This window comes from Fopius arisanus, unplaced genomic scaffold, assembly GCF_000806365.1.
Source record: "Fopius arisanus strain USDA-PBARC FA_bdor unplaced genomic scaffold, ASM80636v1 scaffold00003, whole genome shotgun sequence".
Classification (NCBI taxonomy): Eukaryota; Metazoa; Arthropoda; class Insecta; order Hymenoptera; family Braconidae; genus Fopius; species Fopius arisanus.
In genome coordinates this window covers 368,831-387,467 of record NW_011887742.1, presented here as the reverse complement: position 1 = coordinate 387,467, position 18,637 = coordinate 368,831, and the positions used below count along the sequence as shown (strand labels likewise).

The window sequence follows — 18,637 nt, the reverse complement described above, 5'->3', positions numbered from 1 at the left end:
AATTTTTCAATTTTTGCAGTGTATTTTTCATACCAATTTATGACTTTAGTAAATATTCAGAAATTTTTTTTTTCATTTTTTGTGGTGGATCCAAAATTCGTATGAAAAAGTACCTGGCGCTTTGGGAATAATTTTTTAATGTTCCCCAACCAACTTTTCAATTCAACTTTTGTCTCTTTTTCATGTTTCAAAATTTGTTCACAACAAAAAATCCTAGAGTCAAGTGACCTTTTTGAAAATAATAAATATTTTTTTCTGTCTCTTCGGTGGTTTTTGAATATCAAACCTGAATTGCTGATAAATCGCGAAATTTCGGGTTTTATCATACAGACGGACTTCTACCGCTGGACGACGAGCTGACATCGTAAATTTCGGGAATTACGTGACTACAATACTTTGGGAGAAATTATAAGAATTAGCATAATTCAAAATCATGCGGTTTTCGCAAAATTTTAATGTGTAGATATTTTTCTTCTTCGTGAGATTATGGGGATAGGTGTATGTTTAAATGCATCCGAGGCACGTGTTCGCGGCCGTTCCAAATCGCCGAGCACTCGCACGCGCCTGACTGCGCTCCATTCATAAACTCAAAAGGAATTCGTAATGGTTTTTCTTTTATTTATTTCGAAAAGTGCAAATCTTAAGAATCCTCATCAATTTACTCGAAAATTCATAGCTTTTGTGCGCGGAAAATTTCAAAATTTTCCATATTCAAATGAAATAAATTTTGGCTAAATAAAATTCAATAATTAAATTCAATAATTATTAATTCGGGTTATTTTTGTCAAGTTGTCAAAATGTCGATTCTATCATTGAAATGAAGAATTTCCTATTTCACCAACGAAAAAGTTATTGTATTTCGAATTTTTTTCCTAAAAGGATTTTTCTGAACCTGACAAATAACTGACAATATTTCTTGGGGATAACGTAAAAAATCTTGTCATAAAATATCAGTATTATAGTAATTAAATTGGAATTGGCTGAAAATATGAGTAAATGGATACGCATGGTCGCTGACTCGTACACGAGTATTCGATTAAATAATTCCAGGTGATTACATCAGACTAATCAAATCGGTTGCAGCGTGCGTCGATTGCGAAATTGGGAAAACAGATAAAATACAAGAGAATCAAATTTCAGGGAGGATGATATGGCACTCGTACGTGACATGGGATTTTTTTTTTCATTCCATTTCCCCAGTTATTAGCTTCAATCGATTGTGACGTGACGGATCAAATGATTTAAATAAAGAAACGGGTGCGTCATGGGCCCGGCATAAGACCGCGCCCTGTCAACCGTTCGCTCCGATTGCATATTCCCCATTGCCCCCGACTCGACAATCTTTTTTTTTCGCCTCTCTGTACCACATACCACTATGCCACATGATAATAACATTGCAAAATCTCTTTATTTTGTGAGGAAAATTTTATTTGGAATTTTATGGAATTTTATTTAAAATTTTTGTTATTGCGCTCATCCGCATGTCATGGGGAGAAGGGGAACTTTACCGGAGAAGTTTAGAAAATATTACCGAATACGTCATTCGCTACAGAAAAATTAATCCCCATATAGAATAATTCCTTCTGTGTCCTGGAATGATTTTTGCTGGCCTGCTGAATAATTTTCAGTTGTTATAAAAAAATCTTATCGAATAAATCAGAATTTTCCACGGACTACCAAATATTTATCTCAAGCAATTGCAACAATAAATGCTCAAGAGAATCATGATTAACTAGAAAAATCAATGACTTGAATATTCCTCTTTCCATGTCAAGATTTCATAAAATTTCAGCGGACATTGAAAACGTTATAAATTTCTGACAATGAGATCTAAAATCCGAAATAAAACATTCTCAACGAATATTACATTTTTCTGGAAATTTGATGACAAAAAAACTGCTCAATTCAAAAGTCAACAAAATATTAATATCTGACTGATTATTATTTGTTCGCAGGTCGGGCGAGTTGAACGGGCCAGTATTGACGCCAGTATGTCAACCAGATGCCAGTAAACAGCAGTATAACCGAATAATCTAAAAATAAAAAAATAAATCTAAATAATCAAGCAAATCCATAAATAAACGACCACCACGGAAATTGAAAATTATAGATAATAATGCTACCTGCGTCGGAGAGACAACACGTATATCTACACCCAGAGGGCAAGTGATTTATAATTGAATGGTGCGCGTATACGTTCTCTTGAATTTAACCGATCGGACATTGAACGGCATTCGTCGTGCGCGCAACCGGAACGAGTGTACACCGGTTGTCGATTGATTTTCCCTAACTGTGTCTGTATTAACCGATGAGAATTCCATTAAATCGGTGGTAAAACATTGATACGGATATATCGAACACGGTGAAATAACCCAGTGAGGATTTTACAATAGTTTTAATATCGAGCCAAGTGAAATTAGAGTTATTATCAACGGAGTACAGCCGTTTTGGGGCTGGTTACGCTGACTTACATCGGGAGCGCCAACCTGCAATCAAGGTTCATGGTTTTCATGGTGAGTCATCATAATTTTATTTACTATTTACTATTTACTATTTTTAGTCGTTGGAATGCCTGTGGAACAATTTTTTTTTTTTCAACATTTGCCGCGATGATAAATGCGCCGAGCAATTTTCTTAAAACTATTGGAGTTTTAAAATTAATTTTTGATGGCTCCTTTTGGTAATTATCGGGGAATCCCAAGTGCTCAGCCCTTTTGTGGATTATTTTAGAACTAGATTATTGCGCCGTTGGGAAGTGAATGAAACTTTTTTTATAAACCAGAATTTTACTTTCATTTTTTATTCTTAGTATTCTAGAGTATTATAATATTAAAACGAAATCAATTTCTCGGTGAAATTTAGGTGACCCTCAGGTAATTTTCAATTCGAAGTGAATTTTTATGAATAATTTTGGGGAATAATTTTTTTATTTCTTTCCACTGGACGATTTTTGCTCGGAAGAAGATTGACTCGGAGCTAATAAATTTTTTCGGTCCAAAGTATTTTTTTCTCAGAGTGCACAAGTAAGAGTGACTCCCGGAGAGTCGCGAATTTCGCCCAATTTATTTTCACTCATTAGTTTATTTACCCGGAAATAAAAAATGTGCAGTCAACATATTGGGGTCCGCAGCAAATACATGGGAAATTTAATGCACCCTTGGGTGCAAATTCAGTGACATTTTACAGCTATCTCTCGAATGCTAAAATTAACCATCAATTATTGCCGACTGGAATCCTCCCGAAGTAATTTCCGCAATTGAAATTTTATTCGGCAGGAGGAATAATTGCGGTCTTTATGACCCGTGCGTGGTTACTTAGTGGCCTGATTCACGCTCAAAAATTCCTCACTATCGTATATATTGGTGGTGGTTTCGAGTTAGTATGTTTTCCACTGAGACGTTTTTACGTGCCATTTCGAGAACGAAAGGAGTGAATGCATGTTACTGTGCGTCAACTGTATATATGTACTTTGGTTTCGTGTTGGGTAAGTGCCAATATTACTCCACCGAATATCGGCAATAAATATCGGTGTCGGCAGTACGCTTAATCGTAAAACTTGGAGCTCACAAAGCGCCCTTTACACCGTATGGCAGTTAAAATTGGGCTATAACGGGTTGTGAAGGCTGGGGCTCGTAACATTGTTAAATCTGACAGAAATCATATTATCTTTTCTGGAAATATCGTTAACAATAATAAACTTCTAGGAATACATCAAAATTTCAAAATTCAGGGAAAATTTCAAAATATTATCTATTTCTTAGCATTGAGAAGAACATGAAGATTTTGCTCCGTTCAGTTTCTCGTTTTGGAACGTAATTCATGATTATCTCGAGCGGTAAATTACGGATTTATTTCGCTAAATTACGATTTCGAACTCGTAAATTATCCGTTTATAGTTTTAAATTACGATTTTCAAAGTCGTAATTTCCGTTTTCGAAATTATAATTTACGGCTTGGAAGGGGTAATTTACGAGGTCGAACATGTGTTTAGCACCAGTTAAATTTCCACTAGCATCTCAAATCTGAAATTTCCAGTAAGAGTATCAAGAATAAAATACTATTTACTAAATCATATTTCCCATGAATTCAGGGAAATTTTTTAACATTTTTAGAATTCAAAAAATTTCTTCAGACTTCCTAGCGGAAATCTTACGGGAATTCGGTAATTCTCCTCAAAAAGATTATCTGAATTTGTGTTAAAGGACAGTTTATTACAAACCAGTAAATTCAATTAGAAAACGAAAACCTCTTCAGTATAACAGTATAAAAATTTTCACGAAGCGTACTCCAAATTTCAGACAAAATTGTGAAATCTCATAATTATCTCGCGCGTAATTTTGCTCATCACTGAGATGAATCTCTATTAAAAATCGTATAAAATCACAGTCTCCCTCTGGCACTCCATCCTAAACCATAAATTCGATCTAACAAAAGCAAAAGGAAAAAAAAAACAAACGTGGAGCGAAGACTTTCGTGTCACGGCGTTTTGCTCTCTGAAAGAAATACGAGACAAAAAAAGAGCAACTATCAGTGGAACCGGTCGTGCCACCGAAACCGGAAAGATTTCTTCCGTATATCGAGTCTGAACCGAAAACGGACAAATAGGACGGGAGTGAGTGTAAAGACAAGTCGCCATCACTAGTTGGAGTCGAATCGAATGCAGAGGAAATCCGCGAATAATGATTTACCGTTTTGCCATGTACACCATGAAAGAAATTATCTTCTATTTGTGGGGTGTTTCCTACAAAAATTGAAATAGACATGGGGTAAGAGGGTGGGAGACTGCGAATAGACCGTGACAACGGGCTCTCGGGTCCGCGTGGACGGGTTACACCAGCGAGAAGTGCAATTACGCCGCTAATAACACCATTTATAACCCATAAGCCGGCCGGAAGACAAATCGGCTGTCTGACGGTGCGAGTAATTATACTGCAGTAATTATCAGTTTTCGTGGAAAGATATTTTACCCACATTCATGATCGTCGTGGAAAATTCGGTGGTCAATAATGACCCAGGGCATTAAAACACATTAGTATTACTTCAGGTACTTGATTCAAGTATAGCATCACACTTGATACGCCTGCATACACCTGCCTACGCATTTGTGCTTGATTCATGTTGACCAACCAAGGGTAAAGCTCGACACCAAAAAAATTTTATCTTCTTAAAACGAATAAGTCAGACTTGCGAGAGCTCAATCAAGTAGTCAAGTTGTCCACTTGATTTGTCATACTTCAAAAGGATTTTGAATCGAGTGGACGGAAACGATTTGAAATAAATTGATGTTAAATCAAGTTGATGATTCGATTGAGATTTGGTTTTGAATTGATACGAGTTGAGCTTGCTTTTGGTGAATTTCGACATGAATTAAATTGTCAATTCTTCGTGAACTTGAAATGAGTCCTGGTCGTTATTCTTCGAAGATACTGGAGCCAAGTTGTCAGAAGCTACTTGAAATGAGTACATCTCCATTTAATTCAATTCCATACTTGAATCATGGAGGTTTTTCGCTTGGAATGATTATTTGTTGTTCGTTTTCATCGGTAAACACTCACGTGTTGGGAATTCTCAAGTTGACTGAATGACGTCCGGGCGTAACAGGAGAGTCGAAGTGCTTGCACATGCGACCCAGGAGGCGAGGGAGAAGGACATTGACCTCTCTTGCTTGCACTCTCGCCTGCATATGCGTGCAAAAAACTCCGAAACTCGTCAAAATAACGATGACGACACGCCATTTCCAGTGCGCAGACAATTTTTCACCCCTTTTCCCACAATTTTCAGTTTTCTTCAGTGTTTTTTCTCTCTGTTGGGCTTCATTTCTTATCAATTTGTCAGACGGATAATGGGAAAATCGATGTGTTGGGGGACACGGCGACTGAAAAATTCAACACTAAACGGCTTCTTCTGGGGAGACGAATGCAATGGGGATACTTGGGTAACACCCGCGTAGAAAATTTCGTATCTTTCTGAGATCCATCAGAATTTTTTGAAAAACCAAGGGAATTAGCAAGGGAATTTTTCAGAGATTTTTTCGATATTTGAGAGGTCAAAATTTCTTCTTTGATTCTTATTCTCCATTTTACTTTCTTCTCTTCAATTATTTTGTCTCGTTAATTTGGATTTTCATTTTGAGTATTAGGATATTTCGACCATTAGTTAAATCTCGCCTCTGACTTTCATTTCGGCTAAATCTATTTTAAGTTTAAAAAAAAATATTTTTGGGAAAAAAAAATTTAGTAATTCAATTTTTCAGAAATGTACAATTTTGGGTAATACTTTGTTACTTCTACAAAAAATATTCCTCGAGACCTATTTCGCGGTCACTCCGAGATTTCGAGATGTTCCACGAAATCTCGAGCAGAGAACAACTCGACTTGTTACCCTTTATACGTTTTTGGTTCAAAATTGCCTGTCGAAGAGGCTGGCAAAAAAAATTGTTCCATGAGGAACATTTTTGGGTGACCAAAAATCCATTTCACACAATTTGTCCAAGGTCCTATTTTGATTCTTCTGATCTTCTGGGAGATGTTCGGGGGAATTTTTAGTGGTCAGTCGGAATATGAGGAAAGTAGGGGATATTGGCGCTGGAGAGAAATGATTGTAGAACGAGGGGTGTGCACGGTCTGGTGGACCGAGATATAGGTAGGAGCACTACCGGATATGCTTCGCCGGAAGTAGGGGGACCCCAACGTCGACACGCTCCACGCTCTTCTGGCTCTTCATCCGATCCATATTGTGGTCCGCAACAAATCACCGAGTGGATAATTCTCCAATAATCCTCGACCTTTGAAAGGGCAATGGTAATCCTCATTGTGTGAATTTTTTGAGAGACCCGAAAAATTTGGCGCGCGTATATATTTGGCACTCTTGAGGTGATAGATTGAAAGGAAAGGATGGGTTTTCTGATAGCGGAAATTATTTGATGATTTAATCCAGGTAAAAAAAATTGTAATCGAAAAAAAAAATTCTGGAAGATTTTTCAGAAAATTTTTTTTATGAAACAAAAAAAAATTTTCTGAAAAGTTTTCTAGAAATTTTTTTTTAATTTGGAAAAAATATTCCATTGTATTACATTTTTTTTTACCCGAGCATGCATGTAATGCAATTATATATTTATATATAATATATTTGCATACATGAATATATTATATTTAAAAAATATTATATGCGAAAGATTATGATGGTAATCTACGCAAAATAGACTGGTGATAGATTTCGTATTTCTTTTGTTAAACTTATGGAATTTTTCCAGAGCGATCTGTTATTTTTTGCGAATTCCCTCGGACAAATTGGGATGCCGTCGCCTAAAGTTTTCGATTCGCTTCCGTAGTCAGTGAGCGAATTGTGATTCTCATAATTTTCATTGAATATTATCTCCATGCCGTGGAAAGCTGATTGACTGACTTAAAAATGTCTCCTATGAAGCAAATTTACTTTGCACAAGTCAATGAAATAATTCGATATATTTTCCCTCAACTTTCGTACAAACTCAGCGATTGGCCCCGTAAAATCCAAAAAATCAGATTCCTAGCATAATATATAAACCAAATAATTTAATTTACCGATGAATAATCTAGAAATTGATTTCTGCAAATCAAAATTTAATTGGCATAAATAATTTTTAAAATGAGTATAGCTGATAAAATATTGAGAATATTAAAAAATGATGAAATCTTGGAAAATGTCAAATTCACTTTGGCCTGTCCTCTTTCGCTGATGAGCGACGGTTAAATAATTGTCCGACCTTGCGATGTAAATGAACCTTCCCGGGAGTATGCCCGCAAGGTTGTTCTCCTCAGCCGTCAATTCCCCGCGAATTCATTGAGACAGAATTCTCCCTTATTTCCCCCAACTTGTGAACCAAGCTGGCGATCTAATAATGTCACCGTTAGCAATTTGCGTATCATCGTACGTATAATATGCCTCGTTGCTCGGGTACACACGATCACAGCGCGTGCAACAAACTGCGCAGTTGAACGACAGAGGCACGCCCTTCTCATATGTCGCACGATACGTCGCGTGGTTAACCCACGTATTCATATACCGGGTGGCAACATTTCCACCTCGTAAAATTCACTTCCATTACATTTTCCACTGGATAATTCATTAACGTGAGCTTTCCCCGCGCCGTTACAACATATCCATGAAAAATTACAGAGCTCGCGTGAATTTTTCAGAAACGCACGACTCACGTAAAAATTCATGCTCGTTCCTCAATTATTCATGGAATGGAAAAAACATTCTCTATCTGTTCATCTACTTGTTTTAAGTAGCGTGACACTTCAGTCGTACACGTTTTTTGGGCTTAATTCAAGTTGAACTTCGGGTAAGGCTCGACTTCAGTCAAGTTGTAGGGCTCGAGGGAGTCAAATTTGGCATCTGCATCAAGTCATCGATTTGACTTGTTGTTGCAAACTCTTGTTTGAGTCAAGTTGACGGGAAGGACTCCAGATGAAAGTTAGAATTCGTTTAGCTCAATGGTCATCTGTTAATTGTTGAAAAATGCCTATTTGCAAAGTCTTGTTTGACTCAATTTTTAGTATTCATGAATTTCATGATTTGGTCATATTCAACTCTAGTATTCGTTAATTAGAGGATTGAGATAATTCACGAATTGAATTTGCACCTAGATGATTACAATAGTACAAGCCGATAGTTGAAGTTAGGAAAATTCACGACTCATATGAAATAACTGTTTACTTTGTACCAATTCCGAAGGAAATGGTAGAGTTATTCTAACTCCTGTGATTAATGACTAGATTCCATTAAACATTTGTATGCTTGATAATTGGATTTACGTTTGAATTTGTTTTGATTCTACTATTATTCGATTGTTATTTTATATATAATGTGAAACGTTATTCGATGAAAAGAAGTCGAGTCGTCATTTTGAGTCTAGATTTCCAGTGGAAAACCGTCATGATTCATGGATTTTGTCACAATGGTAGTTTAGAATAGAATGACGGAAGATAAATGTTTGGTATAAATTTGAATAGGTTTGAGATTGATTAATTAAAAGTTTGGAGAGCGTGAATCTTTTCATGGGTTCACACTGACAGTTTAACGTGACATAATTTTTCTTTAGCCAGATAGAAGGACCAGAGTAAATTTTCAAGACAATTAATTCCATTAGTTTATCCTACGAGAAGAAATTCAGTCAAAATTCTGTGATTGGCGAACTTGGATAGGTGCATTCCCTTTAAAATTATTTTTCTTCGGTTGAGTCATCTCCCAACAGCTTGTGATGATAATTCAGCAAAAATTGTTTTGTTTTTAGAAAATTCCCTTTTCAAATTATACAAAAAAAAAATGATCAAATTATCCAAAAATGCAATATTTCAGATAAATCCAGATTATACGTAAGCACATCCATCCTACACTCATATGCTCGGTATATATTTTTGCCATATGCAATGAAATATATTTGCATTAAAAAATGCAATGTCATAGATGTCATATTATTATTAGCATATATATTTTTTCCGCGAGGGCGTTATTGAAATTTTAATAAATTCGTGGCGTTTTCGGGCGAAATGATAAAAAATGAAAACGATGATTGCATTGCTTCCATTCGGAAGCAGAGGGAAAAAAGTATAAAAAATAAAAAGGCGTGTTTCGACTACATTGGAGTTACGTTCTGCTATCGTGGCCGAGGTTAACGCAATCGCGGGCGTCGTAAGCCACATTGGAGAGACCTTGTTGCCGCCCGGCTGCTCCACGTGTACAACCCAGGGTGTTATGCAACTCGTGCGCGAGCAAATCAACTATTATTTTTTTGCATTTACAGAATTGGATGTAAGAGGGGAAAAGCTCAAGTAATACTGACGGGTTTGTGCAATTTTCATTCAACTTTCCGATTTTCTGTTCACATCGTTTTTTATCATCGGATTGCGAATAATGGCCGATACCTGTCAATATTAACGACGAAACTCAAAGCGGAATTTTTATTTTGCGAAGGCATTTTGAGGATAACTCCATTGGCCTGCAATTCTGTTGCGATGTGGTAAAGTAGGATAAGTGCGCTTCTTTTACGCCTGTTTTTTAAATTTCAATTTCTCGAAATTGAAGGGCGATCATGATATTTTCAGAGATACCTTTTTTGCAGCCCGCATTTTTTTCTGTAAAAAATGTTTATGCAAAAAATTTGCTCTGTTCCCTTAATTCCGAGATATTGGCTAAAAACGGATTCCAAAAAATGCACTTATCCCAGTTTCGCGTTTCGTTACTGAATCATACGCGTAGAAAATTGTAATGAATGGATCCCTGATATTTGAAGGCTTTTTTAAAAATTCATCTCAATTAATGGCGGCTTGTATAATGGGAGGTTCATGGGAATCGTTAAGTTGTAGAAGTAGGAAAAATAAAAATGCACGCGTGCGTACATTTTTACTTAATCAAAAATTCACTCCGATATTCAAAGAAATTTTAAATTAATTTTCTTCAAAACTCTTTCCCCCATAAGATATAACCCTTCCGGCGCAAAGTAGACTGTTGAAAATTGCAATTGAAATTTCAAGTGAAAAAAAGTTGAAATTTTTAACAATCCGTAGGTGACATGAATTTTCTGTACAATTCATAATTAACGAATCAGTTACCTTTTCGGTGTAATTCAGGTACATAATTATTAATTTACAAGTATGACCTGAAAACCCATGAAAATTTCGGAAATGTCAACTCATTCTAGTTTGTCACTTCGCTACTGAACCATACGAGTAGAAATCGTAGAAAATTGTGATCAAGTAATCACTGTTATTTGAATGAATTTTTTTTTTAATTCATATAAATTAATGGCGATATGTATAACGGGCAATTTTATGTATATTCGAGTCGTGTGAACGGGCTCACTCATAGACACACGTGAAGGCGTCTGTCCTGAACCAAGTTGAAGGTGAATGGCGGGCGTGGCGTGCGCGGCGTCTCGCGTGAGCTCAGCGGGGGGAAAAGGGGGGAGAAAAAAAAAAGATATTTAAAAAAAAAGTGGAGGAAAAAAAATTGTACAAACGGGTGGGGGAGTGAGAGAGCATCCTGCTGCAGCGATGCCTTGATCACCGTCTTCCTTTATTCTCCCATAGTTGTGGATACCCACTGTGTAGAACCGTCCAACATCACTGATGCCGTGCGATCCGAGGTGCATTTTTTTTCTCACCCGCGTCTGTTGTTCTTTCCCCCGGAAACACCACCCAGGAACACGCGCAAACCGACGATCGAAGCGGACCTTCGGGGCAAGGCATTCACGGATGGGCGTCAACTCGATTTTTTTTGGAAATTTTCAGAAATCTCAGTCGCTATTTCAAGGCAATTGTTTTTTTTATCAGTTTCAAGTCAATTTTAATTCATGGTTTTCATGAATTTTTGGTTTATTTTGGATGGGTGAATTTTGAATTTTATTATTTTTGATTTTTTATGGGGTGGACGATATCGCGGATTTTTTTTGGGACTTTTTGCGATTTTTTTGGGACTTTTCAAGGTCGGGGTGAAATTTGGAGGTGAAGGCGATTCAATTTTCAATGGGACAATCATTAGAGGAATTATTGTCTTAATTTTGCATGTTTTCGTGGTTTAGCAATATTTATAAATTTCTTGAAATTTTAGAGACAAATATATGGGAATTTTCAATTATATGAGTTTGAATCCAAATTTAATTAAGAATGATCAAACGTAATTTTATAATGCTGTAGAGTTATTCTGAAAGAACGTAGAGCAGAGTATTAAATCAACAATTTCAAAAGAATTCTCACAACATATCTAATCAGCAATTAGTTTCCATGTGATTCCATTTGCCCCACCCCAAACCCCAGAAAACAGGAAAACCACGAAAATAAAAAAAGACACTACTTAATAAATTTCTCCAAGCATATCACAAATATGTAAATTCCACCAGGAAAACCGCAAAAATAATATTTTTACTCCAACCAAAATAATCCAAGATAATGGCAAACGAAATAAATAAAAACATAAAAAATTCGAATTGTCTATCGTCATTAACGGGCGATTAGTCTAAACGACGTTGAAAAAAAAAGGCAAAAAGAGGCAAAAAAAGGTAAAAAAAAAGATTTTCAAGAGTCGCCCGAAGGCAAAATCCACGGGCGCGCTCATTTGTCTAGTCTCTGGTGTTCATCTTCATCATATTATTTTCTCGCCTTTCACCATAGCCGCACACGGCACCATCCTCACATGCTCAGGCAATTCACCTATCCGTAATAATCCACACATATATTTCTAAAACCCGAGTATAAAGGTCAAGTTTCTTTCTGGAAAGTCGAGGCAAAAGCCGTGGAGTAAGTGGACCCCTTGATCGTCTTGCCAAGATCCGGTTATACCTCGTAATTATAAAATCCCTCCACTGATCTCGACTATTTTCACGGGAGTTTGTAGTACTTTGTCCTAAATGTCCATGGGGTTGTATACACACTGTTTGCTAGAGTGCAGTGAGAAGAGACGGAGAAGGATTGTACTGAGGCGGATGAGAGCCCACGGACAGAGAACCCGACTGTTTGCTCATTAGACCGGATAATTGCAGGTGGGTTAGAGGCTCACCTCGTGTGTGGTGTTTTCTTATGCCTTTTACTCACTTTACTATCTACCAGGCGACCATTTTAAAAACATTGTTTCCAATCAATTTTAGCAATTCCACAGTGAATAGCTTTGGCTATTCATCGGCATTTTTACGAGACCACTTCCATCCTTCGACAGTAAATTCTTTCAACTCCATGTCCTCCATTCGGAATTAGTGTACATTAATTAGCACCGGCCCTCAAAGGCACCGGGATTATCCTCATGGAGAACACTTCGCCCAGTTTTTAATTCAATAGGTGTGTCAGTCTTCTTTATTCTATACTCTCCATTCTATACGTTTGGAGGGTTGAGGAATTAATACATTCGTCGCATTTTTTGCTTGGAATTTTCAAGAATTTCTGAATTTTTATGGCAGGATTTAGGGAGTGTGGGGGATAAGGGTAATGGTAAAAATAGTGGGTCGAGTATTTGAAGAGAATTTATGGAGATCAGCATTTGTTGGGTTAATTTATTCGTGAATTTTTGATTGATTGGAAATTTGGAGGAGTTTGGTAGTTGATATTATTGGGTCCAGTAAAAATTATTGGAAAACGTCGAAAATTCAATAAATAATTTCCCCGAACTTTCACATCACTCTGAAAATACCGGCTGTCATTCAAAAATCAATAATCATTTAAAATAAAATAAATCTAGTGACCGTTTTTAATTGAAATTAAAATTGACTTGAAACTCGTAGAATTGCAAAATCAAATGATTTTATAACTTAAATCCCATCAAATTTTTAAGAGCATCTTAAAAGAATTAAAAATGACGCCGTTTTATTGATAAAAAGACCGACGGTTTGTGCAACTAGTTCTGGCAACCGGCAAAAACCATTAAACAAAAAGTTTTCCCCTGGACTTTCAACGACACTGTCTTCCCCATCAAGGGTGAAATTTCCTCCCCCATTAATAACGAACAAACATTAATTAGCACTAAGTGCCTTAAAAAGGACATAGCATATAATTATAAAAGTACTCCGCCCAGTCTTAAAAGTACACGTTGCTTAATAGTTTCTTCAACTCAGAGTTCTCTGTATATATCCTTTTATGAAATTAATACGCACCGAGTTATTAATGATCGCCATCGTAATGTCGGATTACAGCCACCATAAAGCTGAAAATATGTATTGAATATGTCTTGAAAAATAACAGAATGAGCATATCACGGAATATTTCAAAATTGTTGCAATTTTTATCAATTAAATAGTTATGAAAACTAATCATTATGATTTCCCACACATGAGGAGAACTCGCTGGCCGGCGCCACCTCGCATTGATAGATACGATATTTTTAAGTTAATAGGAGTTGATCCGATGCTTGGTGTATTTTATAAGGGGCATTGCACCAGAGTTTGTGGAGATTTTAATTGATTCAAATAAAATTGGTTATGATATTGCCGAGCCCGTGGGGTCCATCACAATGTGCGTGTTTACGTGCGTATGTAAACATGTGTATAATGATTGTAAGTGATTTAGGTTCACTCGCTTGGAGGTATATAACACCCCGATAAGGATAGTATTCGACGTCTAGTCGATTGGTTGTTGGAGATCGAACGAATACTTTTTGCCTTCACCCGGCAATGATCGGTCATACGTGATTGCGTCTGCCTCCATCCAGCCCCGTAAGAAAATTTAATTAAATCCCCCTGGCATTAATTAACATTCGTCACGTGCTTGGTGAGACGACATGTGACCATCCGGTTAGAATCTATTTGACTTTCCATAGCGATTTTAGGGCGAAGGGAGAGACTATACCGATTTTTAGAAATCACTGGCTTTGTTTAGGAAATTAGCCGATTAATTCGAAAAATGACCCTCACCCAACGTTTTGGATTTTTTAAAATCATTTTCAGTGAGAGATTCAATCCAATTTCAATTGAAAATATTTTCCATTTTCATTTTTCATTTGTCAATGTTCATTCGCGGAATGATCATTGATTTTCCAATGACAGCATGAGTTTCCATGAGTTTCGTCTTTTTTTTTTCTTCAAATCGAATAATTAATTTTTGTGAGGGAAACTCTTTGAAATTTCATTGCCACTCGTTGAAAATTCTCATGTCTTTAACCAGCAAGGCGAAAAGCCATTCTATCTTCATAAGGAAAACGAATATTTCTTGGCTGAAGTGATTTTAAATTACCCTCAAACCTTCATCAAATCCTATCTTACACTTTCGTCAATTTTTCCTGGTTACGCCTTTTGAATTCTCCCATTCCCAATATAAAAAATACGAACAACCGGACAAGAAAGAGAGTAAGAGGTTTATATTATCATCAAGTGTCACAGCCAAGCACACGCGTATTCCTTATTTTTTCCCAAATTTCCGGTAAAAAAGTGTAGCAGCGGAATGAACATGCCGTACTGTATATCGAGTATCAATTAGTATTAGTGGTAATTACCGGCCAGCTAACAATGATTACTCGGTGGCAATTTTTCCAAACAACTTGCAGCATTGCTGCAAACCACATGCTGTACTTGTTATGAAGGGGAGGGGAGGGGAGGGGGAGGGGGCATGAGCAACATAAACATTGCTACCAGTAGTGGGTTTTCATTAATTTTATTGCCTCGTAAAGTTGTCTCTGCGTACACGGCCACTGCCCATCAGTCTCGTTCTTTTCCACTCACCAACTACTTGTCTATCTCGGTATCGATATCACTATGGATGTACTGGTCATTCGATTCAATCGCTGATCGATTGATTCTGTCGAATCTCCTTCCCCGTCCACTCTTATTCCCGCGGGAGTCGTCTTCATAATTATCAGCAATTAACTTCTCATCCGTAAAGAACTGGCAATGTTTATTATTGAGGGAATTTTCCGCTGGGCTTTTTGTGAGAGTTGCGGGGTATGGAGAATGTCGGGGAATTGGAGACATTCTCCATTAGTTCCGTTTGTCCATTGCTTACGTAATTGGAAAACTTGTGGTATACGTGGTGAATGGCTGCCGTTTCAAATGGCTATTTCAGTTTTAGGTGAATTTTTAGAATAGGCTGACGTTTTTATCATTTATCTGGGCGTTTTGGGAGGGGTTCTGAGTTCTGGTTAAAATTTGGACAACAAAAATATTTAATTTAATCAAGTGGTAACGATGAATTTCCGGGAGAGTGGAATAATCGTGAAATTCCAAATTTCACCGAATTTGGGGATTTTTTCCGAGAAATTTAGAATTAGAAAGAAATTCTTTATTTTCCATGACATTTTATAGATGAATTCAATTAACAGAGTGGGCAATTTTTTATTGCGATTTGTCCTCGAATTTCTGAGTAACGCCGACGCGTGATAATTCATTCGATTATTCATGAGATTGATATATCTAATTATCAATTAATTTTCTCATCTCAATTATCTTAATCATTTGCTAAACCATCAATTTAATTAATAGCCCGACATTTTTTTTATTCGATTGAGACTTTGGAATTGACTACTGGATTAATTAATTCACGGAATTTCCAATAAACTTTCTCGTCATTAATAATATCTATGCGCAATGGAATTCTTAAAAAAAAAATCCGATTGGATTTGAATAAATTGACGTGAAATGGTGTCAATGGCTTTTTCTTCCACGGAAGATGTGCATTGTGGAAACTCTGTAGTACTCGAGTCCTTACAAGTATACGGCACTCGAGTTTGTTTGACTCGTCAACATTAGAACTCGTATATTCCCTGGTACTTCTGCACGCTTTCTAACTCGTGACCGCACGATTCGAGTACGTTTTGACAAAATATAGAGTTTGGAAAAATATCGCTCATGAAATGCAAATACGAGGAACTCTTATCATAAGGAGAAACTCGGACAAAACAAATCTACACAAAAATAAACCACAAAAATTTTATAATTCTTTTATCTTTCCTATCGTCTCGTGTCACTTGAAAATGAGTTTTCCATTTTCCTTCGATTCTTCAGGGTACGTTATTTCCACAGAATAATTAAATCATAAAATCAAGTATTTTATTTCCAATTATTTATAAATAATTTATTCACTTTTTTTATTTATCATTATTTTTTTCACCCCAATTTTGACCAATCGGCGTGAAGTATTCGTGACTTCATGACAGCTTGGCGTTTTTGGTGGTTTGATAATTTTCTGAGATTCCTTTGACTCGAATAAATGAGTTAATTAAAAATGGGTTGAATGGGGAATAATTTATTGAACCAAATTGATAAGAAGATTGAGAACAATGCGAAGATATCAGGAGATATGTAATTATAAAATTAATCGGACATTCTCCTCAAGTTTTCCTGCGTATATCAATGATGGAGAATTTTTCCAGAGAATTCCCTCTCGTTGCTACTCAACGAAATACTCGGAAAATATCCGATAATTTTGAAGGTCTTGTGGCAACAAGAACAACAAGAACAACTGCACATTTTTAAAGGCAAAAGAAAATTGACAATTTTTTTCCCCCATTATCAGGAGCATTTTCTCACTCTCGCGCTTGATCCCTCCGATTTCACCGGTGAATTTTTAAATGGCTCGGAATAATTATTGAACACTCATTACGTTTCTCGATACTTATCCCATTAAAGTGCTGATTTCACGCTCTACAAGCTGATGTTATGATGATGCCCCTCGAATTTATCGATATCGAGAAGAGCGACACAAATTTAACTGTCTCGTGAAACTCCGATATCACCGATAACATTTCATGACGAGTAATATAACCGTAAATGTGGAGATGCTCGATCGATTCTCATTACGTACTTTCGTATGCATTTATGCACGCACCACGACCACCGACTGCGTTGTCCTACCATCATTATTATCCTATTAAGGAAAAGTAAGATGTTATTACCATGGGACTACACTGAGAGGAAAATTGTGAAAATCATAAAAATATTCCTTCGAGCACTTCCCAGCGAATTCGTTGAATTTAAATTCATCCAGAAACACCCGAAATCAATTTCAACGACGTTTATAGATGATTATGGACGAGGAGAAACATGTCATTTGCATAACACTCAATATTTCGTGGGGCAGTAATCACCAGATAAAAATTTATGACCAACAAAAAATGGATACATGAATTATTTCATAAATCTTTTGAACAAGGCACTTGATTATTCCTGGACTTGGTCATTGTTACAATCACTTATAGCGGTCACACTCATTTGAATTATTGCTAACGTTATTCGTTACGTTGTCCATAGGTAATTGAGGATATTCCAATGACTATTTGTAATTTGGTTCCCACAATGCTATCACAATGCTATCAAAGAGATGGGTTGGCGGAAAAAAAATTGCCAAGTTCTTGGACACCCTTAAAAAAACGGAATGCATATCAATATTGAAGGGTCCGTAATTAATTGTAATGTTCGAGCATCGAAAAATTATAATTGTCTATCAAGTACAACAACATAAGTTTTACCTCGCGATACTAATTACCCGTAATGGCACATACAGTTGCGTATCCCAGTCTATATAAACTCGGATATACATACATATAATCGAGTACAAGGGGGTGTATTAGGCTGGTTGTTGGCCGCAGGCACGCGCGTTCTTACCTACTCGGTAATGGCTTATTTCCTTGTTTGTCAATCCTGAGGGATAATCGCTCAGACCACGTGAGTTTACCGGGGTTACGCGTTGTCATTGTTTTAATGAGCGAATACACCATATTTTGTAATTGCCGGGGTTGTCAGGAGATGTGAGGAATTAGTACCGCGTTCTAATTAAGACATTAACAGCACTTGTACGATTGTTTTTTCATTCCAGAGAAAAGAACAGAGTCCTTTCCCGTCTGTCGAAACTTGAGGAAATTCTTGCGCTTTTGTCAATTGTATTTGACAACATTAATTTTTTCATGAAACCATTGGGAAGTCTATGAGAGATAGCCAGGGCCATACAGCAATGAAAATTATTAAAAATCGGGAGAATTGATTTTAATAATCAATTGAATAATTTTTCATTCTGACGTTAGGTAGCTATGTGAAGTTGGCATCGAAGTTTGAAAAATCTAACTTTTTTTTGTTGGTTTGGATTGTACTCATTGAGTACTTGAATGTACCCTGTGCACTTTTTTTTGTACCCTCTTACTTTAGCCCTGAAGCAGGGGGGCAAAATCGTGCAGAATCGGAGTTCAA

General features: G+C 36.6%; 1 protein-coding gene across 2 annotated transcripts in view; it reads left to right on the top strand.

Moving 5' to 3' along the window:
* Nucleotides 1–18,637, top strand: part of LOC105268351 (Krueppel-like factor 3) — a 148,153-nt gene that overhangs the window by 6,396 nt on the left and 123,120 nt on the right. For both annotated transcript variants that reach the window (XM_011307865.1, XM_011307856.1), the window contains exon 2: nucleotides 1,956–2,513. In XM_011307865.1, coding sequence (XP_011306167.1) covers nucleotides 2,502–2,513 — 12 coding nt within the window. In that variant the 5' untranslated portion in view covers nucleotides 1,956–2,501. The remainder of the gene's footprint in view (nucleotides 1–1,955; nucleotides 2,514–18,637) is intronic.